General features: G+C 40.4%; 1 protein-coding gene across 1 annotated transcript; it reads left to right on the forward strand.

Moving 5' to 3' along the window:
• Positions 1–2281: 2281 nt before the first annotated feature.
• LOC149155891 (uncharacterized) lies at positions 2282–3379 on the forward strand. The gene is made up of 3 exons (XM_089446060.1): positions 2282–2837; positions 2923–2965; positions 3086–3379. Exons 1-3 carry the CDS (start codon positions 2514–2516, stop codon positions 3157–3159), a joined length of 441 nt encoding a protein of 146 aa, XP_089302186.1. The 5' UTR covers positions 2282–2513; the 3' UTR covers positions 3160–3379.
• The last annotated feature ends 23403 nt before the right edge of the window (positions 3380–26782 follow it).

A 26782-nucleotide genomic window follows, 5' to 3' on the forward strand; every position in this document is an offset into this window, starting at 1 on the left:
ATTAAATACCAGAATATTTCGGGAAAAAAAAGTGAATACTATTGCTGTCCTGAAAATGGGTTGTCTTTAGAGCAACTTTTTGGACTCTTTGGTGTTGGAATTCTAAAATTTGAGGTGAAATCTTGCTTTCTATTATTTAAATTGGTTTGTTGACTGTATATGTGGATTTAGCACCCTCAAAAACCCCTAGGGCACTTCTACTGTGCAAGGGTTACCCATAAAACTTGTGATTTCAATAAATTTCTGCACGATTTTAGAGAAATTAGACCAGAAAAACCCACTTGAAAAGCTTCCAAAAAGTGATACTAAAAACAGCTCATATAGTAAAATCTAGAAAACCAAAATTTTGAAGAGTTTGTGGAGTTGGACTGTGTGGATTGATTTGAAACACTCAATGTGTATTGAGAACAACCAGAGTTGATACTGACAAGCCACCCAATAAACTAACCGAGCAAACCAGCGTTGAAATATACTATTTTATGTATAATAAATTAAAAGGAAAATTAGATATCAAGATTGTGGAGTCTTTTTTAATAAACTGCATGCACTGACTTTGAAACAGTCCATGTGTATTGATTTGAAACTTTCAATGTTTTGAGTGGAGGCTACACTTATGATTAGTTACAAAGAAAGTAGTAATTATCAAATATATATTATTGGGTTTTTTTATTTCCATCAGTAATTATGAGTGTCTATTCAAAATTTTATGTATTTCAAATCAATGTACATAATTCATTTTTTTGTTTTTTAATAAAATAACTAATAAAAAATTTTATTTTAAAATATATATGAAGTATTTTTTGGGATAGAAATTTGAAATTTTCACCACATTGTTACTATTATAACTATCTTCCAACTCTACATCATTAGTGGGCTGCACTGCCTTCTCCATTTCTTCAACTCTACATTATTACTGGGCCACAGTGCTCTTCTCCCTGGTAGAGGAAATCTTTGCAGGGACTTTTAACACATGACCAATAATCCATGAAATCCAGAAAATCCAAGCCTTTTGCCAAGATTTGGTGGAGGAAAGAGATATTGAGTTTGTTGTTGCAGTCTTGTTTGATGAAGCGTCAGGAGATTTGGGTTAAGTGGAAATAATGCTGCTGTCTCAGGACAAACGTATTCAGAAAGTTTGCGAGAGTTGCCTCACATTCCTCGCCCTATTGATTAACCGTACTGACAAGCGTGCTTTACAGTATGCCTTATCCATTTTACTACTGTGTCACTGTATTACTCTCTTACTCTCCTTCTTTTTGACTTTACTGAGCTTAATAGTGGAAAAATTTATAATAATTATCTAGTTGTTAAATAGCAGTGGATACATTAATATTTGGTTGTTATTCGTGAATGCAAGTCAATTTCTTATTCAAGTAAAATTATGTCATCAGGATTGATTTGCAAGTGGTTTCGTAATGGGTAAGCTTTTACTTTTATAGATGTATTTTGAGTATGGGGACATTAATACTCATTTGCTGAAATTTTGATTATTTTTCTCACTATTTGCTTATTTTATGTTGTTTTTCTTTTCACGATAATTTAGTTATATATTTTTGGCTAGATAATAGTTTTGTTCTTAGAAATGTGTTTCTAAATACATAAATAGATTCATATACTAAAAAGGTCTCAAACATGATCATTGGGATTATGCAGATTTTACATTTTAAATTTGTAATTCCAACACATTCTTATCATATTAGAAACAAAATTCTTGGAAAATATGCTCCAACAAAACAAAAACTTAGAAGAATTACACTATAACTAAAATTGTTATCATTTAGTCAAAAATAAAAAGAATTTACTACGTGTTTGAATTTACTACGTGTTTGCATAAAAGATTTCTATTTTTTTCACTATAACATGCTCATTATTTGGAATTTTCTTTACAAGATTTTGGTTATTTAGCTTAAGAGGCATAGGATTGTTGCCTATTTGCAAAATTATTATTATTATATTCTAACTATCTTCAATTAAATAAACAAAATCAGCATCTTAACCCGGATTGATCAAGCCCTAAGAGGGATCCAATCTCTCAAGGTGACAACCTCTTTTTTGAGTGCAAAACTTGAGGAAAGTTTTGCAACTCTAGAGATTTGATCTGTCACAACCCTTCACGCATAAATATACTTAGTAAAAAAAAATTTAACTATGGTCTGCATGCTAGCACTCATACTCCTTTATAAGTGGACACACTAAACATTATCATAGGCAACCATATATATATATTACGCATTGTCACCATGTACAAACTTATGCGCTTAATCTAATGAACATTTATCAACCTTATACTATATAGGGTTCACCATAATACTGTTATAAATTCGCATACAAGTAATGGCTTTTACTGTTGCATAGTGGTGTTAAGCTGTGTTAAACTTCAAAGTACCATGAGCGTTGACATCTGGACCTAATCCCCTAAACCCTCCCCAGCATACGGAGCATTAGCTGGTCTCGGTTTTCGAAGATCCAGATGCAGGTTTTGGCAGGCTTCTCCACCTACCGCACCGTCTACTATGGTTCTCCGCTGGACAGGTGGAATGGCCGGTACACAAGGCCATGTGACACCTCGGCCTTGGGGCCCTCGGCCTTCCCGCCTCTTCTTCCCGCTTCATTTGGACGTCCCAGATTTCGTTTGGCGATCGAAGGGTGGATATGACTCTAAGGGTTTCACTTCATTACTTAAACCCCGTGAATCAAGGGCAAGGTTCATTTGTTTTGCGTTTACTCCGTCAGTTCGGCTCTCTGCCGCGACTATGGTTTGGTCTTCCCCAGTTTACAGTTTCACCTGCTACCGCTCTAGAGGCCGCAAGGGACCAGCACCGGATTGCTCAGCTCAGGTAATCTCGCATACTGTTACACTGCTAAAGTCCTGCTATTCCACTGAAAGATGCGTTTTGATTATGTTTTTGCTCTTCTTTGCAGGCAAGCACCGGTGGGGGTTGCTCAACCCGATCACTGAGTCGAGGTAATGGTTCTCAACAGCTCACTTTCCGGCGGTTACAGGTTGGTTCCCTTACTAATTACTGGTTTAGTTAAAAGGGCTCGGAACCTATCGTTCTGAGCTATACCTACATGCTTATTTCAGACCGTCGAGGCTGCTGGCTTGCACTTGGGTCCGTCGAGGTATTCTCCATGAGAGCCCTCGAGGTTTCATTATGAATGATACATTATTTGTTTGAAGTTCTCTGGAAGTTCGACTTGCAGATGGAAAACAGTGTTCCGACTCTTATTTCCTCATTGGTCATGATAGTTTTCTATAACTGTCGAACTAGGTCTTTAGATCTTTATATAGCTTCCAGCTTTGGCCTGGCCGGAGGCTTACCTTGTAAATGACGGCATCAGGTCCTTGTTATATGCTACTTCTATTTTGCTGTAAATGTATATGGTTTCATAACAGGGTATAATACTGTTCTTAAAATGGATGACAGACAGGAACTTGTTGTTTTGTTCGTTTTCCCAGAAGGCATAAGCCTTTCATTTAGATATATGTTATATTATTCCTTTTAATATATGCCCGCTTTGGCTTAATGGTGTTCGACTGTCTGTACATTTGTTTATCCTGTACATATGGACGCTGTATAACTCAGCGCTACCGAACTCGTGTTTTTCTTTCGGTTGATATGCAAAAATGGTAGATCTTTATACACAGATTCATATAGGTTGCATGTGGTCCTGTTTTTATTATTTTACTATGGATGCTCTCGGTACCTCGATACAATGCTATTTCCATTGATTTCTTTAATTTATGCAAGCAATACTGCCCAGAAATATGGGTCTCACGGGTGTGAGGGTTTATACGAGGTTTAGGGTCTACCCTCTAACCTTCGTTCCTCATCCAGGGAATAAATTCACTATGAGTTTTTATGGAAGAACTGCGACTAAGTCGCATAGGTTCACCTTCAGGGACAAAGTCCCAGGTAGCTGTGAGATGTTTTTCTTTTCTTAACTGGTTTCTGTTTCGTGTTTTATATATCATGAATATGTGTATCTACATGTCGACATGCGCTTTCCTATTCTGTTTCATTAGAGTATTCCGGCTACAGCCGTGACCTTTCTCCGAGATCTGGGTTGGTCCAGACTCGTATCTCAAGGTTTTCCAAAATGTACTAATAGTTGTGATTCAGATATTTTCAGTTACATGTTCCTTTACACATAACTATTGTTTATATACTCCATGGTTATTTCTGCCTGTTCATGCTATACACTGCACCTTCGACAGACCTTTAATAAATCATTCAGTCAGTGAATAAACTAACTTAATATTTACAGAGGTCTCTCAGATATTCCGTAATTCTAACCCTTCATGTATTTATCAACTGTCAGTCAGTTCCTATACCCGATCTATCAGCAGGTAGCCTTTATCTTACACATTTATGCGATTCCAGGTACACTGGAACAGTACTAAAGAACCATAGCAAGTCTAGTTTAGATACTGTGGTCTTTCTTAAGTCTTACACTTTAATACAAAAGGATTCTGAAGTTAGAAAACCGTACCTGGTTTGACAGAATCACAATCAGATACTCAAGCAGTCACCTGTGCTTCGAGTCTGCTCGTCCACCCAGCCATGAGATCCATCTTCTGACAGAATTCTCTCCCCCGAGCTATCTTGCAGGCCTCAAGCCCTCAACAAGATCTGAGCACCTAGTGCCTGGTTATCTGGTCTCTACCAGACTTAACCAATCTTCTCAGTATGTCCTCTTTTCCTCCTTTTTGGTCTCTGGAAAAGAATCCTCTTCTGTCTGTCCCAACAGCACAGAACCTCCTCCCTACACCCCAGGACTTTTCCTGTTTGGGAGGGCAGTTCAAATCAGTTATGACAACTGACTTCCTTTCTTTGAAATACACCTCCCAGAGGCTGCCAGCATTTCAAGAAAATATTCCATTTATTTAATAATGTAGTTTATCACAGTTTTTGTTTCTTTTAAAACATAAACAACAACTACTATCATATTGTCTTTTTACTACAGTAAAATCCACATTTACAATCTGCTGGGGGCATTACATCTCCCCCCCCTAAGATTGGACATCGTCCCGATGTCCGTTTCTCTTAAACAAATTCGGGTAAGCCTTTTCAAGGAGTTCCTCATCCTCCCAAGTGGCCTCTTCAGGCCCGTAATGCTGCCACTGCACCTTAGCTTGGATAATAGCCCGTTTCCGCAGCTGCACTTCTCTCCGGTCGAGAATGGTCAGTGGTTCGACCAGAACCTCGCCTTCCGGCTCGACCTGCGAAAGCAACAGATTTAGTTATTCACTGTTTAAGAATAGAACTTATTCATAATGACCAACTTTAACTCTTACCCGAATTCCTTGCCATTGAATCACATGTTTGGGATCATAGACGTATTGTTTTAATACGGAAACATGAAAAACATTGTGAATCTTAATATGGCTTGGTAGGGCAAGCTGATAGGCTACTGGCCCTACTCTAGCCAGAATTTGGAAAGGTCCAAAATAGCGTGGTGCCAGCTTGGCACACCCACTCCACTGCAAGGCACTTCTTCTGGTTTGAATCCTTACGAAAACGTGGTCTCCGACCTGGAATTCCTTGAACCTTCTCTTTCGGTCGGCGAAACTTTTTTGTCTGTCCTGAGCAGCCTTTAAATTATTGCGCACCTTTTTCACCATGTCTTCCATCTCTTTGAGCATATCCGGGCCCAATCTTAATCTATCTTCAGGTCCACCCCAACTTGAGGGTGTGCGGCACTTCCGCCCGTATAGTACCTCAAAAGGACTCAACTGTGTTGATGAATGATACCCGTTATTATATGCGAATTCAACCAGATGGAGATAGTCCTCCCACTGGTTTGGCCGCAACATAACACATGCCCTCAGCATATCTTCCACCACCTGGTTTACCCGCTCCGTCTGCCCATCGGTCTGGGGATGATAGGCTGTACTAAAGTTCAGCTGTGTCCCCAGTTCCGCAAACAATGTCCTCCAAAAAGCTGATGTGAACTTAACATCACGGTCCGAGATTATCACCTTCGGAAGTCCATGCAGCTTAAACACATTTTGCATGAAGATATGAGCAATTTGCACAGCTTTATACGTGGATTGAACCGGTATGAAATGTGCTGCCTTACTTAATTTATCCACTACTACCATAATAGAATCATTGTTTTTCTTTGTTCGGGGCAACCCGGTTATAAAGTCCATGGAAATGATCTCCCATTTCCATTCCGGAATGGGTAAGGGTTGTAGCAACCCTGCTGGATGCATATGTTCTGCCTTAATCTGCTGGCATTCTAGACACCGTGCTAGATATTCAGCCACCTCTTTTTTCATTTTTGGCCAATAGTATTCTTTCCGAAGTGCGACAACCATTTTCTGGTACCCTGGATGTCCGGTGTAATGGCTGGTATGGAATTCATCCAGAATCAATTTCCGAAGATCATTCCCATTGGGCACATACAACCTCTTATGAAAATACAGCAATCTGGCATCATCTAACTCGTATCCTTGTTGTATTTCCTTGTCAGAAAGCTGTTGTATTTGCTGGTATTCAGCATCTTGATCAGCTGCTAATTGTATCTTTTCAAGTAAGGAACTCTGCCATTTACTGACTGAAAGTCTGCACACACATTGCACCTTTCGGCTCAAAGCATCAACCACTCTATTCTCCTTTCCCTTCAAATGCTTAATTTCGAAGTCAAACCCACTTAAGAAATCTGCCCAACGAGCTTGTCTCGTATTTAAGGTGGGTTGACTGAAATAGTTCGTCAGGCTGTGATGGTCTGTCAGCAACAAAAATTTTCTCCCTAACAGGTAATGCCTCCACATTTTCAACGCATGAATAACAGCTGTCAATTCCAAGTCGTAAGCAGAGTATTTCTGTTCATGTTCCTTCAATTTCCTTGATTCATATGCAATCACTCTTCCTTCTTGCATTAACACTCCCCCCACACCTTCTTTACTTGCATCAGTACAGACCACGTAATCCTTATTAGGATCAGCTATACTCAAAATAGGTGCGGTGGTGAGTAAGTGTTTGAGCTGCTCAAAACTTCGCTGACACTCTGATGTCCACTTAAATATCTTTCCTTTCTTTTGTAAGGAGGTGATAGGGTATGCTACCCTTGAAAAGCCTTCCACAAACCTTCTATAATAACCTGCTAGCCCCATGAAGGATCTGATATCTGCCACGTCCTTTGGTATAGGCCACTCCATTATAGTTCTGATTTTTTCAGGGTCCACTGCAATTCCTTCCTTTGAGATCACATGACCCAAATATTGTATTTCCTCCTTGAAGAAATCACACTTACTAAACTTTGCATATAACTGATGTTCCCGCAAAGTTTGCAACACCACTCTAAGATGTTCTTCATGCTCCTCTCTTGATCGGGAGTAAATCAGAATGTCGTCTATGAAGATTAACACAAACTTATCTAAGAACTTGTGAAACACACTGTTCATCAAACACATAAATGTAGCAGGTGCATTGGTCAGACCAAAAGGTAGCACCACGAACTCGTAATGCCCGTACCGCGTTCTAAAAGTTGTTTTTGCGATATCCTCCTCCTTAATTCTGATATGATGATAACCAGATCGCAAATCGATCTTAGAGAATACCGTTGCTCCCTTTACCTGGTCGAAAAGTTCATCGATCCGAGGTAAGGGATATTTATTTTTGATCGTGAGCTTATTCAGCTGACGATAATCAATACACATCCGGAAGGTTCCATCCTTCTTTTTGACAAATAACACTGGGGCTCCCCAGGGTGATACGCTGGGACGGATGTAATTCTTGTCTAACAGCTCCTGCAGTTGCATTTTTAATTCTGTTAGCTCTGGTACGCTCATTCGGTAAGGCGCCCGTGACACAGGTGCCGCTCCCGGAATTAGTTCAATGGTGAAGTCCACATCTCTTTTAGGTGGCAGTCCTGGTACTTCCTCAGGAAATACATCTACAAACTCTTGTACTACTGGAATGTTGTCCAGCATAGCTGTTTTATCCTTCTGATTTGCGTAACCCACCTGAATAGCATAAATTTGACACTTCTTCTTGATGCATTTAGCTAACTGAGATGCTGTAATGGGTCGAATCTGTACGGGATGCTTGATCCCTTGCAGCTCCTGCTGCTCCCCATGGTCGTCCTTATAATAGATGGTTTTCGTCTTGCAATTCACTAGTGACCAGTGTTTTTCCAGCCAATCCATCCCAATCAGGACGTCATATGAACCCAGCGGTAGTATGTTTAAGTCTGCCACTATTGGCTGCCCTGCTATGGTTAAGGAGCATTTATTTATTTTGGCCAAGACTCGCCTCTTGGCTCCCGTAGCTAATTGAACCAGCCACGGATTTCTGAATTTCTCAGATTGTAATTTACACTGTTCTACTATCTTAGGGCTAACATAACTTAAAGTAGCTCCTGGATCAATAAGAACAACTAAAGAAAGGTTTGAAATTTTACCTTCAAACTCAACCATAGATGGCTGGTACTCTGCTTGGCGGTCCTCCAGGGCTGCATTAATTCTGGGTATGCTACGTGCCACGTCCCCAACGGTTGATGCTTCATGAATTTGGGAGATCTGATCTGTCCCCTTTCGCTGCGGGCAGTTTTTGACATAGTGAGGTCCTCCACAGCCCCAGCATTGCACTGGAGGTCTGGTCACCCCTTCACTTTCTGGCCTAGCAGGTTGTTCATTTACTCTAGATTCACTTGCTGGCCTTGCTCGGGATGCACCTCTTGCTGCAGATCTACTGTTAAATCCTTTACCAGCTCCCTTACCTCCATTGCTGCGCCCTCCCTTGCTGTTTCCAGCCATCCGACTGTTCTTTTTCTCATTCCATCTTTTGTTTGAAGTATCCCCCTTCTGCCTATTCTGCTGGTAACAGATCCTTGCCTTTCGAATGGCTTCATCCATGGTTCTAGGATTGTCAAACTCAATCCGTTCTCTTATATATGAAGGTAAGCTGCTCACAAACCTTTGAACCTTGGCTTTCTCTTCCTTGATATAAGGTACGTAACGTAGCAGAGAGGTAAAGCGATTAATGAACTCGTCCATAGTCTGCTGCCCCAGTCTTAAATCATGGAACTCTCTTGCTTTCTCATCGTAAAAACGCTCAGTTAGGTACCTTTCTTTGAAGTATTTCTGAAACTTTTCCCAAGTAATGGTTCGTTCGCTGACCCCTTTAACGATCTTGATTTCCTCCCACCACAAGGTTGCCTTACCTTGTAGCTGGAAAATGGCCAGCCTTGCTTTCAAGTTGTGGTCGTATTCATACAACTGGAAGTATTTATTCATATTTATTAACCATGCCTCTGCTGCCTCTTCCTGTTCGCCATCGAAATGCGGGGGTTTAATCTTCCGGAATTCTCCCTGCAGCTCCAATTTCTGACGTTTTGAGGTTTGCTGTTGTGGCACATTGTCAGAATGATCCTCCTTGTCTTCTGAATTTTCAGGTGCATGCTGAAAGTCTTGCTCCTCTGTTACTCTCTGCTGTTCCGCGCTGGGGTTAGTTGAGGGTGGGTTCTGCCTGTCTGACAAACTCTTCAGGATTCTTTCTTGTTCTACTGTTAAACGTGCATTGTCTTCTCGTAAGCGTGCCATCTCATTTTTCAACTCCTGAACAGTTTCAAGTATTGCCAGGTTGGTACTTCGTGTTGCCTCACCCAACTGTACCCACAGTTCTGGATTTTCCTGAGGGTTACTGCCATCTCCCTGCATTTTGTTACTTTGCTTTTCTCTTTGGCTTGTCTGCTAGCTTGTTATAATTCTGTGTGTCACCCCTTCATAACAGAACAACAGTTAAGTACTTTTATCAGTTTTTTTTTAAATATACATGGTGTATGCTGCTGCACAGTGAAACATGTCAGATTGAGGCCACAGTGTTGTAACTGGGCTCTGATACCAATTTGTCACAACCCTTCACGCATAAATATACTTAGTAAAAAAAAATTTAACTATGGTCTGCATGCTAGCACTCATACTCCTTTATAAGTGGACACACTAAACATTATCATAGGCAACCATATATATATTACGCATTGTCACCATGTACAAACTTATGCGCTTAATCTAATGAACATTTATCAACCTTATACTATATAGGGTTCACCATAATACTGTTATAAATTCGCATACAAGTAATGGCTTTTACTGTTGCATAGTGGTGTTAAGCTGTGTTAAACTTCAAAGTACCATGAGCGTTGACATCTGGACCTAATCCCCTAAACCCTCCCCAGCATACGGAGCATTAGCTGGTCTCGGTTTTCGAAGATCCAGATGCAGGTTTTGGCAGGCTTCTCCACCTACCGCACCGTCTACTATGGTTCTCCGCTGGACAGGTGGAATGGCCGGTACACAAGGCCATGTGACACCTCGGCCTTGGGGCCCTCGGCCTTCCCGCCTCTTCTTCCCGCTTCATTTGGACGTCCCAGATTTCGTTTGGCGATCGAAGGGTGGATATCACTCTAAGGGTTTCACTTCATTACTTAAACCCCGTGAATCAAGGGCAAGGTTCATTTTTTTTGCGTTTACTCCGTCACTTCAGCTCTCTGCCGCGACTATGGTTTGGTCTTCCCCAGTTTACAGTTTCACCTGCTACCGCTCTAGAGGCCGCAAGGGACCAGCACCGGATTGCTCAGCTCAGGTAATCTCGCATACTGTTACACTGCTAAAGTCCTGCTATTCCACTGAAAGATGCGTTTTGATTATGTTTTTGCTCTTCTTTGCAGGCAAGCACCGGTGGGGGTTGCTCAACCCGATCACTGAGTCGAGGTAATGGTTCTCAACAGCTCACTTTCCGGCGGTTACAGGTTGGTTCCCTTACTAATTACTGGTTTAGTTAAAAGGGCTCGGAACCTATCGTTCTGAGCTATACCTACATGCTTATTTCAGACCGTCGAGGCTGCTGGCTTGCACTTGGGTCCGTCGAGGTATTCTCCATGAGAGCCCTCGAGGTCTCATTATGAATGATACATTATTTGTTTGAAGTTCTCTGGAAGTTCGACTTGCAGATGGAAAACAGTGTTCCGACTCTTATTTCCTCATTGGTCATGATAGTTTTCTATAACTGTCGAACTAGGTCTTTAGATCTTTATATAGCTTCCAGCTTTGGCCTGGCCGGAGGCTTACCTTGTAAATGACGGCATCAGGTCCTTGTTATATGCTACTTCTATTTTGTTGTAAATGTATATGGTTTCATAACAGGGTATAATATTGTTCTTAAAATGGATGACAGACAGGAACTTGTTGTTTTGTTCGTTTTCCCAGAAGGCATAAGCCTTTCATTTAGATATATGTTATATTATTCCTTTTAATATATGCCCGCTTTGGCTTAATGGTGTTCGACTGTCTGTACATTTGTTTATCCTGTACATATGGACGCTGTATAACTCAGCGCTACCGAACTCGTGTTTTTCTTTCGGTTGATATGCAAAAATGGTAGATCTTTATACACAGATTCATATAGGTTGCATGTGGTCCTGTTTTTATTATTTTACTATGGATGCTCTCGGTACCTCGGTACAATGCTATTTCCGTTGATTTCTTTAATTTATGCAAGTAATACTGCCCAGAAATATGGGTCTCACGGGTGTGAGGGTTTATACGAGGTTTAGGGTCTACCCTCCAACCTTCGTTCCTCATCCAGGGAATAACTTCACTGTGAGTTTTTATGGAAGAACTGCGACTAAGTCGCATAGGTTCACCTTCAGGGACAAAGTCCCAGGTAGCTGTGAGATGTTTTTCTTTTCTTAACTGGTTTTTGTTTCGTGTTTTATATATCATGAATATGTGTATCTACATGTCGACATGCGCTTTCCTATTCTGTTTCATTAGAGTATTCCGGCTACAGCCGTGACCTTTCTCCGAGATCTGGGTTGGTCCAGACTCGTATCTCAAGGTTTTCCAAAATGTACTAATAGTTGTGATTCGGATATTTTCAGTTACATGTTCCTTTACACATAACTATTGTTTATATACTCCATGGTTATTTCTGCCTGTTCATGCTATACACTGCACCTTCGACAGACCTTTAATAAATCATTCAGTCAGTGAATAAACTAACTTAATATTTACAGAGGTCTCTCAGATATTCCGTAATTCTAACCCTTCATGTATTTATCAACTGTCAGTCAGTTCCTATACCCGATCTATCAGCAGGTAGCCTTTATCTTACACATTTATGCGATTCCAGGTACACTGGAACAGTACTAAAGAACCATAGCAAGTCTAGTTTAGATACTGTGGTCTTTCTTAAGTCTTACACTTTAATACAAAAGGATTCTGAAGTTAGAAAACCGTACCTGGTTTGACAGAATCACAATCAGATACTCAAGCAGTCACCTGTGCTTCGAGTCTGCTCGTCCACCCAGCCATGAGATCCATCTTCTGACAGAATTCTCTCCCCCGAGCTATCTTGCAGGCCTCAAGCCCTCAACAAGATCTGAGCACCTAGTGCCTGGTTATCTGGTCTCTACCAGACTTAACCAATCTTCTCAGTATGTCCTCTTTTCCTCCTTTTTGGTCTCTGGAAAAGAATCCTCTTCTGTCTGTCCCAACAGCACAGAACCTCCTCCCTACACCCCAGGACTTTTCCTGTTTGGGAGGGCAGTTCAAATCAGTTATGACAACTGACTTCCTTTCTTTGAAATACACCTCCCAGAGGCTGCCAGCATTTCAAGAAAATATTCCATTTATTTAATAATGTAGTTTATCACAGTTTTTGTTTCTTTTAAAACATAAACAACAACTACTATCATATTGTCTTTTTACTACAGTAAAATCCACATTTACAATCTGCTGGGGGCATTACATGATCCCTCTAGGTGCTTGAAAGATTCAAATTAAGATGGATCTAGGCTGGTTATATATATATATATATATATATATATATATATATATATATATATATATATATATATATATATATATATATATATATATATATATATATATATATATATATATTTGCATCTATTTGTTTCTTTCTTGTTCCCTCTCTCCATCTCAACCCCCAAACATACACACTCTCTCTCTCCATATCTCTCTCTCTCTCTCTCCCTCACTGTCTCTCCATCGCTCCCTTGTCACTCCCTCTCTATCTCCTCCATCTTTGTGCCTCCCTCTCTCTCTCTTGCTCTTCTCTCCCTATCTCTATTGCACATCTTCTCTATCTTCCCTACTCTCCTCTTTCCTCCTCTCTCTCTCCATCTCTCCCTTGTCACTCCCTCTCTCTCTCCACCTCTATCTCCCTATTTCTTTGTTCTTGCTTCCCTCTCTACCCCATCCAATTCCATATCTCTCTCACCCCCTCTCTTCTTATCTCTCTCCCCTCCTGTCTCTCCCGCCTCTCCACCTCTATCTCCCTATGCCTTTGTTCTTTATTCCCTCTCTACCCCCTCCAATCTCCCCTCCTCTCTCTCCCTCCTCTCTCTCTCTGTCTCCCCCATAATTCTCTCTCTCGGCCCTCCAGCTTTGTCACTATCTCCTTCCCTCTCTCCCTCCCCACCTCTGTTCCCTTCACTTTGCTTTGTCACTATGTCCCTCCTTCTTTCTCTCCCCCTCTCTTCCCTTCACTTAGCTTGTTTTCATTGTTTAGATCCTTAATTAATATGGATTTATGTTGGTTCTTACTAATACTATTTGTATTATATAAATTTCACATCTTTAAATATAAATGTATCCTCATTTTTAAATAACCTTAATTTAATTTCTATGAGAATATTTTTAGTAGTCATAACGATAGAGGGTTTAGATATATCTCAAAACTAATTATAACCTTTTTCCTTAGCTTCAATTAAAAAAATGTTATAAATTAAATTAAAATAAAATAATTTTATTGTGAAATAAGTTATGGATTTTGGGCCTGTGGTATTGATAAGCTATGGTATTGGCCCATGGTATTGTAATAAAACCTATTTACAAGTTAATAATATCCATGGTAAAGTGGGGGTGAATATCAATGGTTAAGAATCTTGTCATATTGTTATAAAATATTTTTATTGTGAAATAGGTGATGATTTTTTGGCATGTGGTATTGATAAACAATGATATTAGCCCATGCTATTGTAACAACACAAGTTCATAATATCAATGACAAAGTGGGGGTGAAATTCCATGATTATGAATCTTGTCATATTGTTATAAAGTATTTTGATTTTGAAATAAGTTATGCTTTTTGGGCATGTGGTATTGATAAGTCATTGTATTGGCCCATGGTATTGTAACAAAGCCAATTTTTTACAAGTTAATAATATCCACTGTAAAGTGGGGGTGAATATCCATGGTTAAGAATGTTGTCATATTGTTATAAAATATTTTGGTTGTGAAATAATTTATGGTTTTTGGACTTGGGTATTAATAAGCCATGGTATTGCAACAAAACCTATTCACAAGTTAATAATAAAATAAAAATATAACAAATTGAATTTCATTATTTTATTACTTTAACTTTTATTATTAATTGGGCCAAATAAAAATATAACAAATTGAATTTTATTAATTTTATTACTTTAACTTTTATTATTAATTGAGCCAACATTTAGATGTTTGCACTCATCCTCGATCACTTTTGTCTTTTTGTTATTATTATTTTTTAATTAAACTGACATTTAGAATTGTTTACATACTTACATTACACCTACCCATCTACTCCATAGTTGTTTACATACTTACATTACACCTACATATCTACTCTAGTGCCTCTCGGCTCAATAAACACACCTTTAACTAAGGCCTGGATGGCAGAGTATTGGTAGTTATTGCATGATAGTAGTGTGAAAGAGAGTTTTTTATTGATAGAAACAAGTATAATATTTTTGGATATTTGTATTGGAGATAGCATACACTTAATTGTACTTCAGTTATATCAATATGGAGTCATGCATGACAACATCATTATTTTTTTATTAAAATGACTTTCCACAATAATCACATCAGAATTCATTTGTCAACGCATTTCCAACCAAGTCAAACCGTTTCCAACCAACCAGTGTGGTTCATCATGAGGACAAGATGAAGAATCAGATCAAGGTCACACGTTAAATAGAGAGATCCATCATAACTAGTGTGGTTCTTCAGAACAAGATGAAAAATCAGATCAAGGTCACAAGTTAAATAGAGAGATCCATCATTCAACGGCTATAAAAATGACTATTTTAGACCAAGGAAACGGCTACTATTGACCAAGGAAACGACTACTTTTGACCAAGGAAACGCCTACAAGGACTGGGCAGCACCTACAATTGACTGGACTGAGAGATAAGGAAAGGAATAAAACTAATTTAAATAAATAAATAGTTAGTTTGTTAAATGAAATCATTTTTTTTTAATTTGTCCAATGATATGTATTATTATAGGACAATTATAAAACTAGTTAGTTAATTAGTTAATATAATTATGAGATTATTTATTTAATATTTAGTTATATATAACTAATTTGTTCTAATGAACTAAAACTCAAAACCTAAAACATAAAAATATTTTAAATTACATGAATTACTATAGAACTATTAATAATTAGTTAGTTAATTAGTTAATATGATACTAAGTTTATTTATTTATTTATTTACATGGTATGCGTAACTCAATAGGTAATAAATTAAGGGTTAGTACTATGAATATTTTTGGGATAAATTGTTTATAATTATTTAACTTACATATTAAATTTATTTAAGTTCATTTACTAAAGGTATCATGGGATAAATAGGGAATAATCACCAAGGTTTATTAATTAACCCACTAATTATTTAATGGGTTTATTTAACTTGTGTCCTTCATCTGATTCTTCATCTTGTCCTGATGATGAACCACGCCGATTGGTTCGAAACTCGACAAACGAATTTCGATGTGATTATTGTCGAAAGTCATTTCAATCAATTTGATATGGATCAGAAACCTAAATTCAATAACATCATTATTATCACCAAGAGCCACTCCACAAGCACATTCACATTGAGTTCTACTAAACTCTACTTACATGAGAAAATTAATTAATAACTGCATGGCCAATTAACTAGGGTTATCTCCACTTACATGAGACAATTAACTAATCACTACATGGCTAGTTAACTAAGACTAAGTGTGAGGTTTCTTTTTTCTTGCTGAAGCAAGAGTAGGACCTTCTTTTTTGTTGATAATTTACAAAATTTACATCAATCCAAATTGAAGTGTGGCCCAAGGGAGAGACCCACCGAACAAACCGAGATCGGGCCTAAGGTAAAAAGCCTCTGCCCCAAAAAACTAGCCTTTCAATAAATAAAAGCTAAACAAGAAGAAGCCAATTGCGGAACCAAAGCAGTGGACAAAACAGATGTTTAGAACAAAGGGCCCCACCAACCCTCAGAAAAGTGGAGCAAACCGTGCCCATAAGAAACCCGCCCACCTTATCAACCCCCCATCAATAAAGGGCAAACGCGCTTCCCGCCAACCAACCAACCTGTCTCATTAATCTTCACCGTTGATCCGTCGGACCCTATCCGATGGCAGAGGACTACATCGCGATGAAAAGAAGCACGACACATAACCAACACGACCACCAACCTGCTCGATCCATCCCAACAATCGATCCACTTCATTTGATCTGACCATCAAGGATCATATCGCATCCACCAAATCGCTAAAAATTAGCGTGCAATGAGGGCGGTATTCAAACCGGCCCCACCACCACGTGTAATCCTCTATACGGAATCGTTGTGATCTAATATTCACCCTATGAGTGACATCAGTTAAAGATTTATTAAATAAAGGTATTACAGACTCATGCGTTGGTGTGCGTTCTGTGTTATTGAAGCAACGAATCGATCAAATTGCCAATACATAGACAATTAAATGGAAATACAACAGAGAAATACAGTAAGCAAACACAAAGACACAAGAAATTAATAAGGAGTTCACCCTATTCTCCAGGGCTACGTCTCCGGTCCAGATTTCAGTGGTGACCTTCTTTTATTGTGTCTTAAGCAAAGAAATTACAATACCGGGACTCAATGTGAGTTCTCTTGAAGCAGGTTTGCTTGGCAGGGTGGTTCTTGGATTCCCCAAGCCACTTGAGTACACAGACTTCTTCTTCCTACCAGCTCTATGACCTTCTGGTCTACAGTGGAGAGCCCAATGTGGTGCTCAGCCCAGACAGATCCTCTCTGGGATGGCTCGAATCTCTCAAGCCTCTAGTGCTCGATGCTGCCTCTGGTCAGCTCGGCCCTCTGTCCTCTTTCTGCTTTTGCTATACTGTCTTCTTTCTCTATGTTCTGTCCTCCTCTCAGGATTCTGGTCTCTTTCTCTGTCTCTCTGACTTCGTCTAACTCGACTAACTATCTCGGTAACTATCTTCTTCTCTCTTTTTTCATGGTTTTTACCCATCCATTCCAAGACCATTCAATTCTTCTTCTGCCTCTGTCGATTCACTTTCTGCAGCTGCGCTTGGAGTTTCCTGTTCGACGTCATCATCAGCACTCAGGGAGTGGCCACATGTCCTCCTCTAAACGGCGCCAGCTTGCTTCGTTGGTTCATTTCTTTAGTTACGTTGTGGATGAATCTTTCCTCCACTGTGGTAGTCAAACAAATTCCAAATCCTTCTAAATCATGACTCATTCCTTCATCGATTCTACTTCCTCCATTGGGTGCAATCTCAGCCGTCCAATCTGGGGCCTCCAGATCCAGCACCATACGTATGTTTCGTACGGTTGACTTGCTTGATCGATAGCATGCGATCAACGATGATTTTCTCTCACCTCCGCTTGCCACGCGTCGAATGATGAATGGAATCACTCCACTCTCGTCCAAAACCACTTACTGTTTGAGGGTGCCCCAATCAATCCCACCAGTTTTCTGAAGCGCGGGTCCCGCCTTTGTCCTTTAGCGCTTTTCGCCTTTCCGCCCGTGGTTCTCCGTCTCCCCCATGCGACAGAGTGCTCAGGATTTTCCATTATGGCCCTATTCGCCCAACGATGCGTGATTAGTGCTAAGCACTAATCGCACATCAAAAATCACCTTATTTTCCCGATCTGGGGCTCCCAGGGGCTACTTTGACCTCCTGTGTAGTCTCCATGGGCCTCGGTCAACACGCTTTGACCAAGGTCCTCGTCATTCCACGTTGGCTGCCATTGCCACTGGTTCAGGGTGTTTTTGATCGCTGTTTTGGATTCTTTAGAGATTTTTTCTGACTTGAAACAGTCATGGTTCTTTGACAGTTCTTTATGGATCCAGTTCGGATCACGGCCTTCCCACTGAAAAAGCTTTTGGACCACCAAAAGTTGGTTTTCAAGCATCGACTAAGTAAGGGTATTGCTTTCTCACTTGTCTAATCTCAATCCACTTTGCATTGTTTGGCTTTGAACCTTTGAGCCCAATTCTGAGCTACTCAACATCTCCCCTACGCATCGTCCTCACCTTCCTGTCCAGCACTGTGTCTTCCTGCAATTCATTAAGATATTCAAGTAGTAGGTCATCAATAGAAGGAAATTGACTCTGTTCTTCAAGGTCCTCAACCATTGAAGGTTCAAACAATCTCAAGCAATTTGCATTTACGACTAAGTAGATGTGCATGTAAGCTGGCAGATCAAGGCGAAAAAAAAATTCACTAATCTTCTCAAGTATTCTAAAAGGTCCATACCTGATAGGCTTTAACTTTCTACCTTCAACTTGCATCCTGTCCTTGTTGATATACAGCCAGAATTGGTCTCCAACTTGAAAACTATGCTCCATCCAATGCTTGTCATGCCTAGCCTTGTACTTGGCCTGACTCTTTTCCAGCTGTTCCTGTACCGCCTGGTGGATCTCCTAGATCTGTTCGATGAACCTAGTTTCCTTGTCCACATCACTGTGTCCATCAACCATGGTATCTTTACGAAAGACAAAATCCAAAGGATACCTTGGTGTGAAACCAAAATAGGTCTCAAAAGGAGATCTCTGTGTAGAAGAGTGTTTGGCTCTGTTGTAAGCATGTTGCACATAACAAAGTGTTCATCCCAAAGCTTAGGATGTTTGTTGCAATAACCTCTCAGTAACTGGATCACTGTCCTATTTACTACTTTTGTCTAGCCATCTATTTGTGGATGAAAAGCTGTGATTTTCTTTAGTTTGGTGTCCATCAGTTCCCACAGACTTGACCAAAACTTCCCCACAAATCGGGTGTCTCGATTAGATATAATGGAAGTGGGTAATCCAAAATGAACCCATACATGTTAAAAGAACAAGTTTTCAGTTTGTTCAGCTGTAATCTGTTTACTACAAGGTATCAAAATACACATTTTGTTGAACCTATCCACAACAACATACAATTAATCATGACCTTTCCTAGATTTAGGCAGTCCTCCAACAAAATCCATGGAACCACTTTCACAAGGGTGAGAAGGAACTGGCAATGGAGTGTACAAGCCTAGTTTTCTATTGATGGGCTTGCTTTTAGCACACATGGCACACCCTCTTACATATCTAGAAAACGTCTCATCCATTTTTGGCCAATAGCAGAATCTTTGCAGTTGTGAAATTGTTTTACTTACCCCAAAGTGACCTGATATCAGAGAAGTGTGTGCTTCCCTAATTATCTTTACTCTCTCAGTTTGTGGAATGCAGAGTTTCCCACAATGATATAAGAGTCAGTCCTTTACATGATATTCCAATTCTTCTACTCTTTTGCCTTGACTCAAAGTTGAATATACATCTTTAAAGTCCATATCCTGAGCATATTATTCTATGTAGCTTTCATGTAGCACATAATTATGCTTAAGTATGGTAGATGAATTTATAATGGGTCTAGATAACATGTTTGCAACCTTGTTATGTATGCCCTTTTTATATCTAATGACTAAATGAAACTATTGTAGAAACCCCATCCATCTGTAATGTCTTGATTGCTGCAACTTAGTTTGGGAGTGTAGATATTGAAGTGGTTGATGATTAGTATGTATTACTATCTCTTTGCCCATTAAATAATGTTTCCACTTTTTCACACTCTGAACTAATGCATACAATTCTTTATCATATGTAGGATAGTTAACTATTGTAGGATTAAAAGTCTCAGAATGATAACATATGGGTTTACCATGTTATGTCAACACTACTCCCATGGCATAGTCACTGGCATTAGTTTGGATCTCAAATGGTCTTTGTAGATTTGGCAATGCCAGTATAGGTGTTGTACTAATCTTTTCTTTCAAGGTGTCGAAGGCTTTCTGATGTTTGCCTCCCCACTGAAACACCTCATTCAATCCTGTTAAAGCATGTAAGGGAGCTGCAATCGAGGAGAAGTTAGAAATGAACTTCCTCCAACACTGTGCTGCTCCTAAGAATCTTCTCACTTCTGTAGCATACCTAGGTTTCGGCCAATTCACAATCACTGCCACTTTAGAGGGATCTATTTTCAATTCACCTCCCCCTACTATATGACCCAAGTAGTTTAGAGATGTTTTTCCAAATTCACATTTTGAGAGTTTAACATATAGTTTTTATCTTTTCAAAACATCTAATGTCTGCTTAACATGCTTTAAATTTTCTTCCCATGTCTTACTAAAAATCAGAATGTCATCTAGATACACAATAACAAAATCATCAAGAAAAGGTCTGAGTACATCATTCATTAATCTCATGAAAGTAGCAGGAGCATTGGTCAATCCAAAAGGCATAACCAACCATTCATACAATCCTTGCTTTGTTTTGAAAGCAGTCTTCCATGCATCTTGCTCTGCAACTCTGTCCTGATGGTATCCACTATGCAAATCCAGCTTGGTGAAATAAACAACTTATTTTAATTGATCTAAAAGATCATCTATGCGAGGAAGGGGATAACGATTTTTTGATTGTTATCTTATTCAGTGCTTGGTAATGAATGCACACTCTCCACAAGCCATCTATCTTTCTCACCAAAACAATTGGTGACCCACATGGCGATGTGCTAGACCTGATGAACCCTTTCTCGAGCAACTCCTGCACCTGCAGCTTCTTGATTTCAGCATTCTCTAAAGCAGACAACCTGTACATCCTAATGTTAGGCAATGGAACATCTTGTTGCAAAATAATATCATGTACTATTCCCTTTTTGGGTGGTAGACCTTTAGGTTCTTGAAACAAGACATCATACTCTGAAACAACCTTTTCTATATCAACTTGTTGTTCAGCATTATAGCCCTCAAATACATTGGTTTTATCAGGTTTCTTTTCCTTTACAACCATCAGTAAGAATTGTTTGCGTGAATTTATCATTCTTTTCATCTACCTTGAGTTTTTATGAGAGTATAATTACTCTTGAGCTTATGAGCTCTTACAAAGTATTCGATTCCATCTTTGATCCGGATTTAAACAGGAACGCAATAGATTACAGAGATAACCATAACTACAGAGATGCGATAACCATATACACAAAGATGCAGCGGAAATAATACTTCATTTCATTACTGTAAAATACTGAAATATGCTTACAACAGAAATGGAAAGAAACCAGCTAGGGCGATGGTAGCTTATCTCTGAGAAGAGATGTGGCGACTACATGCCTCTGAACTGTTTCGAACTGTGTTACAATGAGGCTCAAAGGCCTATTTATTGTTGAGAAACAATGGAAAACCCTTCACATCCCGAAACCTAACCCTAGAAGATGAAACGCCAAATTGTGGGCCCCGTTTGGGTAAATTGGTACATCGATTTCCCGGGGTCGTAACTTTGGCATACGATCTCCGTTTGACGCGTACGATAGCTCGTTAGAAAGATCTATCCGAGTACTACCACTTTGGGAGGCAACATCGATCCATGGACCCATGTTGCCCCAGATTCCCAAAAAAACGTCGTTTAGGGCCTCAAAACGGCTCCAGAAGTTCAGGACCCGAAAAACTGCTAAAAATAGTAAACTGTGCTACAATTTAGGAAACTGAAAGAGCTGAAAGAGACAGTTGTGGGGGTCCAAATGGGATAGGTGGGTGGCCACCAACATCCACCTGGATCATTCCTCCCCCCTTAGGAAGCAATGGTCCCCATTGCGTTGAGTTCCTCCTTGAGATGAGGAAGCTTCTGGTGAGCTGGGTCTCTGGTGAGCTGTTCTGCACTCTTTGATGTGACCAGAAATGGTGGGAAGCATGGTCGACGACGGTCCACATTGAACACTCGGTGCAAGCCAATGAATGGAGGAATGCTGTGCTTCGAAGCATTGTTGCCCGTAGCCTTGGTGCTGGTGTAAGGACCATGTCGGAATTGCCTGAGTTTCTGATGGGTTCTGGTAAGGCATTCTCTCTGCAGATGTAACCAAACTTTGTCGCCCACCTGAAACTTGTGTGGTACCCCTGTGGGTGAGGAGAAGTTGTTCCTATGTTCTGTCATGACTATATCCCTTTGCTGCTGCTGCTGCGTGGAGAAACCCTTTGCAGGGGTCATGGATGTAGCAACGATCTTCCCCTTACTTTGGGATTGAACCAGACAAATGAATTTCCTGGTCTGTGATATGAGCTTGCTGCCTTTCTTAGTAGTGATCAAAGATGTGGCGGTAGGTGGGGCTACCTCCGGTATCCTGTATAATGAATTATTCAAAGAAATAATGACAGCACGAGGCCTGGACTCATACACAGCATGTCGCCTCCACAAGTATGGCTGGCCTAATAATACATCACAAACATCCAGAGGTGTAACATCACACAATACCTCGTCTGTGAAGGGTTTGATGCTGTAGGGAAGGTGGCACTGCTGGCAAACTTTCAGATCTCATCCTTCATGAAGCCACCGGATACTGTACGGCTGCGGGTGCGGTGTAGTCGGTAGGCCCAACCGCTTCACGACCTCTGCTGAAACCAGGTTCTTTTGGTTACCACTGTCGACAATGAATCGCAGCGGTGAACCCTTCACCCACATCTGTGAGTGGAAAAGACGCTCCCCTTCCTCTGGATTTTCGGGCTCATCTTTCTGGATCTTGGCGGTGGCAACAGTGGCGCTAGGATCTGCATCAATGATGTGCTTCCCTTTTCCATTACCCTTGTCGGGTTCTGGCTCAGGGTCAGAACATGCACCTGATTCGAAAGCCTTCAACTCGGCCACCAACCACTGCATGGTCCGACACTCACTTGTGTTATGAGTGGGACTCTTGTGGAACTCACACCACTTTCCTGTGTCCTTCTTTGGCTTCGTGGTATTGTTCTTTTCTTGCGGCTTCGACGGGTTGTCTTGGGTCACCCCGCCTTGGCTTTTTCCTTTTGGCTTCGGATTTGCAGATCCAAAGTCTCGCTTCTTCTGTTTGAACTTTTGCTCGATTTTAACAGCGTATCGGTATGCTGTGCCGAGTGAGTAGATGTTCAAGAACACCATCTCTTCTTGTATGTATTTGTGCAGGCAGCCACGATATTTGAGTACCAGATGCAGCTCAGAATCTTTGATACCCAACTGTGTGCGAAGGGTATGAAAAATGTTTGTGAACTTCGGCACATCTTGGTCTTGTCCTTGCCGCAATGTGGTCCATTTGATGTATTTGTCCTCATAGCTTCCGACAGGGTAGTACTGCTCCTTGATGGCATCCTGGAAGTCATTCCAAGTGGGTGCGGCTGAAAATAGTGAGCCTGTACTTTCATCCTTCTGCTCACAGTATGTTTCCCACCAATCCTTGACGTGGGGGGCTGCTTTGAGAAGAGCGAAAACAATCTTTTCCCGACTTGAAAATTCATGAACAGAAAAATACCCATCTAGCAGATTTAACCATTTATCTACAGCATCTGCGTCTATTTGACCCTCGAAGATGGGGATTTCAAAATTAAATTGTACCTTAAACGGCGTGGTGTTTCCAGAGTAGCTGTTGGAAACCGATGCGTCGCCTCTTGGTAGCCGCTGAAGGATCTGCGCAAAGCTATCCATCATCGCGTTCCTTTGCCGCTTGAGGGCTTCTTCGAGCAAGATTTTGATAGGATCTCCTGCCCCCTTGTCTTTCTTCTCATCCGCCATGGGAGGCCGTCGGGATTTTCGAGGCTGGTCTTGCAAAGGTTCGACCAGTTCAAGCCCTAACTCCTTATATCCCGACCTCGTTGGGGACATGCAAAGAAAAACAGAGAAAAAGCAGACTGCTCTGATACCACTGATCCGGATTTAAACAGGAACGCAATAGATTACAGAGATAACCATAACTACATAGATGCGATAACCATATACACAAAGATGCAGCGGAAATAATACTTCATTTCATTACTGTAAAATACTGAAATATGCTTACAACAGAAATGGAAAGAAACCAGCTAGGGCGATGGTAGCTTATCTCTGAGAAGAGATGTGGCGACTACATGCCTCTGAACTGTTCCGAACTGTGTTACAATGAGGCTTGAAGGCCTATTTATTGTTGAGAAACAATAGAAAACCCTTCACATCCCAAAACCTAACCCTAGAAGATGAAACACCAAATTGTGGGCCCTGTTTGGGTAAATTGGTACATCAATTTCCCGGGGTCGTAACTTTGGCATACGATCTTCGTTTGACGCGTACGATAGCTCGTTAGAAAGATCTATCCGAGTACTACCACTTTGGGAGGCAACATGGGTCCATGGACCCATGTTGCCCCAGATTCCCAAAAAAACGTTGTTTAGGGCCTCAAAACGGCTCCGGAAGTTCAGGACCCGAAAAATTGCTAAAAATAGTAAACTGTGCTACAATTTAAGAAACTGAAAGAGCTAAAAGAGACAATTGTGGGGGTCCAAATGGGATAGGTGGGTGGCCACCACATCCACCTGGATCAATATTTAACAAGTAGATACTTGTTCTCAGGTCTATAGAAAACAACCTTTCTATCATACAAGTAAGGAATTCCTAAAACAATTCCACATATATCCAAAGGAATTATGTCTTACTCAACCTCATCTACAAATGTTGACCCAAAAGAAAACTTGAGTTTGCACTGTCTAGTCACTTGTAGTTGTGCTTTATCATTCAACCATCCTAATGGGTATGGTTTCTTGTGAGGTGTAGTTGCTAATCCCAATTTCTTTAAAATTTCTTTAGAAATTAGATTTACTTGTGATCCACTATCAAACAAAGTATCAATCTTTTGATTTATGGAAATAACTCGAATATGGAAAATCTCATGTCTTTTTCTCTCATTTTCTTCATCAATAACAAATTGAGTAGAATTACTAGTAGATGATTCAAAATTCTTACCCTTTATACTTGAGGCTGCTATAATTGTTTCATCTCCTAAGTCTGACCCCAAATCTTTCTGAATAGCTGCAACAATCTTCTTCTTCTTTCCCTCGGACTTCTTGGGTCTCAGCTCTGGATGTAGAATCCAACAATGCTCATCATCATGCCCCTCCTTTTTACAGTGAGTGCATGAAGCTTTGTTTTTCTGTGCAGTGTTAACCTTCCTTGCTTTCCACTTCTTCTTTCTTTTCTCCTTGCTCTTGCTTACAGTGGGTTGGGATGGTCCCCCAAACTTCTGGATTTCCATTCTTACCTCTAGCTTCTAGAAGAGTAGCTTGTATAGATACCTCATCTATACTAGTGGAATTAAACATGAGGATGGTATGCCTCATGTCGCTGTATAGACCACCAATATACTTCAAAAGAGTCTCTGGTGAGTCTAATGAGATACCCAACATCAATGCTCTCTTTCTAAATTATTGAGTATACCCTTGCACAATTTTCCCTTTCAACTGTCAAATAGTTTGCCAACTCATCATGGCTTGTTGCATGTAGGCCAATGGATAGAACTGCTTTTTGATTGCAGCAACAAATTCACTCCAGACAGAGATGGTCTTACCATGTCTTTTCATATCATCTTGGGTTTTGCCTTCCCACCAAACCAAGGCAGTGCCTCCTAGGCGTAGGCTTGCCAGCTGAATCTTACTCTTGTTTGAGTATATGTTCTCTACTCTGCAATATACATCAATTTGTCTAATCCAATTTTCCAACTTTTCAGCATTTAGCTCTCCATCATATATAGGCAAATCAAATTTAACATCTAGCTTAATCAAAAATGCTTTCTTATTATGCACAGGGCTATTAGGAGGTGTGAGAAAGCTTTCCTCTATCCCCTTTCCTTTGGAGTGGTCATGGAAATGAGACTCATCTTTTTCTTTATCTTGTTTAGAACCTGATGAATATTCAACCGTATGCTTTCTAAAGTCCCTAGACATTTCTTCTACCATAGACATTATAGCTAGGAAACTCTCTATGAATTGAGGGTCTAGCCCCACAGAACCTTCCTCTGACATTGTCTTCCAAGGATAGACTCTCCCAATTCCAGGATTAGTTTCCACCAACTCTCCTTCTCCTAATTTGAGCTTTGATCTAGTGAGCATTCATAGCTAAACCAACACAAGCTTGTCTAACCTTACAGCCTAGATATCTGATAATCACCCTATGAGTGACATCAATTAAATATTTATTGAATAAAGGTATTACAAACTCATGTTCTGGTGTGCATTCTATGTTATTGAAGCAATGAATCGATCAGATTGCCAATACATAGACAATTAAATGGAAAGACAACAGAGAAATACAGTAAGAAAACACATAGACACAAGAAATTAATAAGGACTTCACCCTATTCTCTAGGGCTACGTCTCCAATCTAGCTTCCAGTGGTGGCCTTCTTTTATTGTGTCTTCAGCAGAGAAATTACAATACAGGGACTCAATGTGAGTTCTCCTGAAGTAGGTTTTCTTGCCAAGGTGGTTCTTGGATTCCCCAAGCCACTTGAGTACATAGACTTCTTCTTCCTACCAGCTCTATGACCTGCTGGTCTACAGTGGAGAGCCCAATGTGGTGCTCAGCCCAGACATATCCTCTCTGGGATGGCTCGAATCTCTCAAGCCTCTAGTGCTCGATGCTACCTCTGGTCAGCTCGGCCCTCTGTCCTCTTTCTGATTTTTCTATACTGTCTTCT

Source organism: Pinus tabuliformis, chromosome 9 (genome assembly GCF_031772625.1).
Source record: "Pinus tabuliformis cultivar Carrire ecotype Pingquan chromosome 9, CPIR1, whole genome shotgun sequence".
Classification (NCBI taxonomy): Eukaryota; Viridiplantae; Streptophyta; class Pinopsida; order Pinales; family Pinaceae; genus Pinus; species Pinus tabuliformis.

Excerpts from the sequence above, each read along its gene's own strand:
- LOC149155891 (XM_089446060.1), top strand. The coding sequence starts at position 2,514 with ATGGTTCTCCGCTGGACAGGTGGAATGGCCGGTACACAAGGCCATGTG. Across the intron at positions 2,838-2,922 it reads CACCGGATTGCTCAGCTCAG|GCAAGCACCGGTGGGGGTTG; the intron begins GTAATCTCGCAT and ends TCTTCTTTGCAG. Across the intron at positions 2,966-3,085 it reads AACCCGATCACTGAGTCGAG|ACCGTCGAGGCTGCTGGCTT; the intron begins GTAATGGTTCTC and ends TGCTTATTTCAG.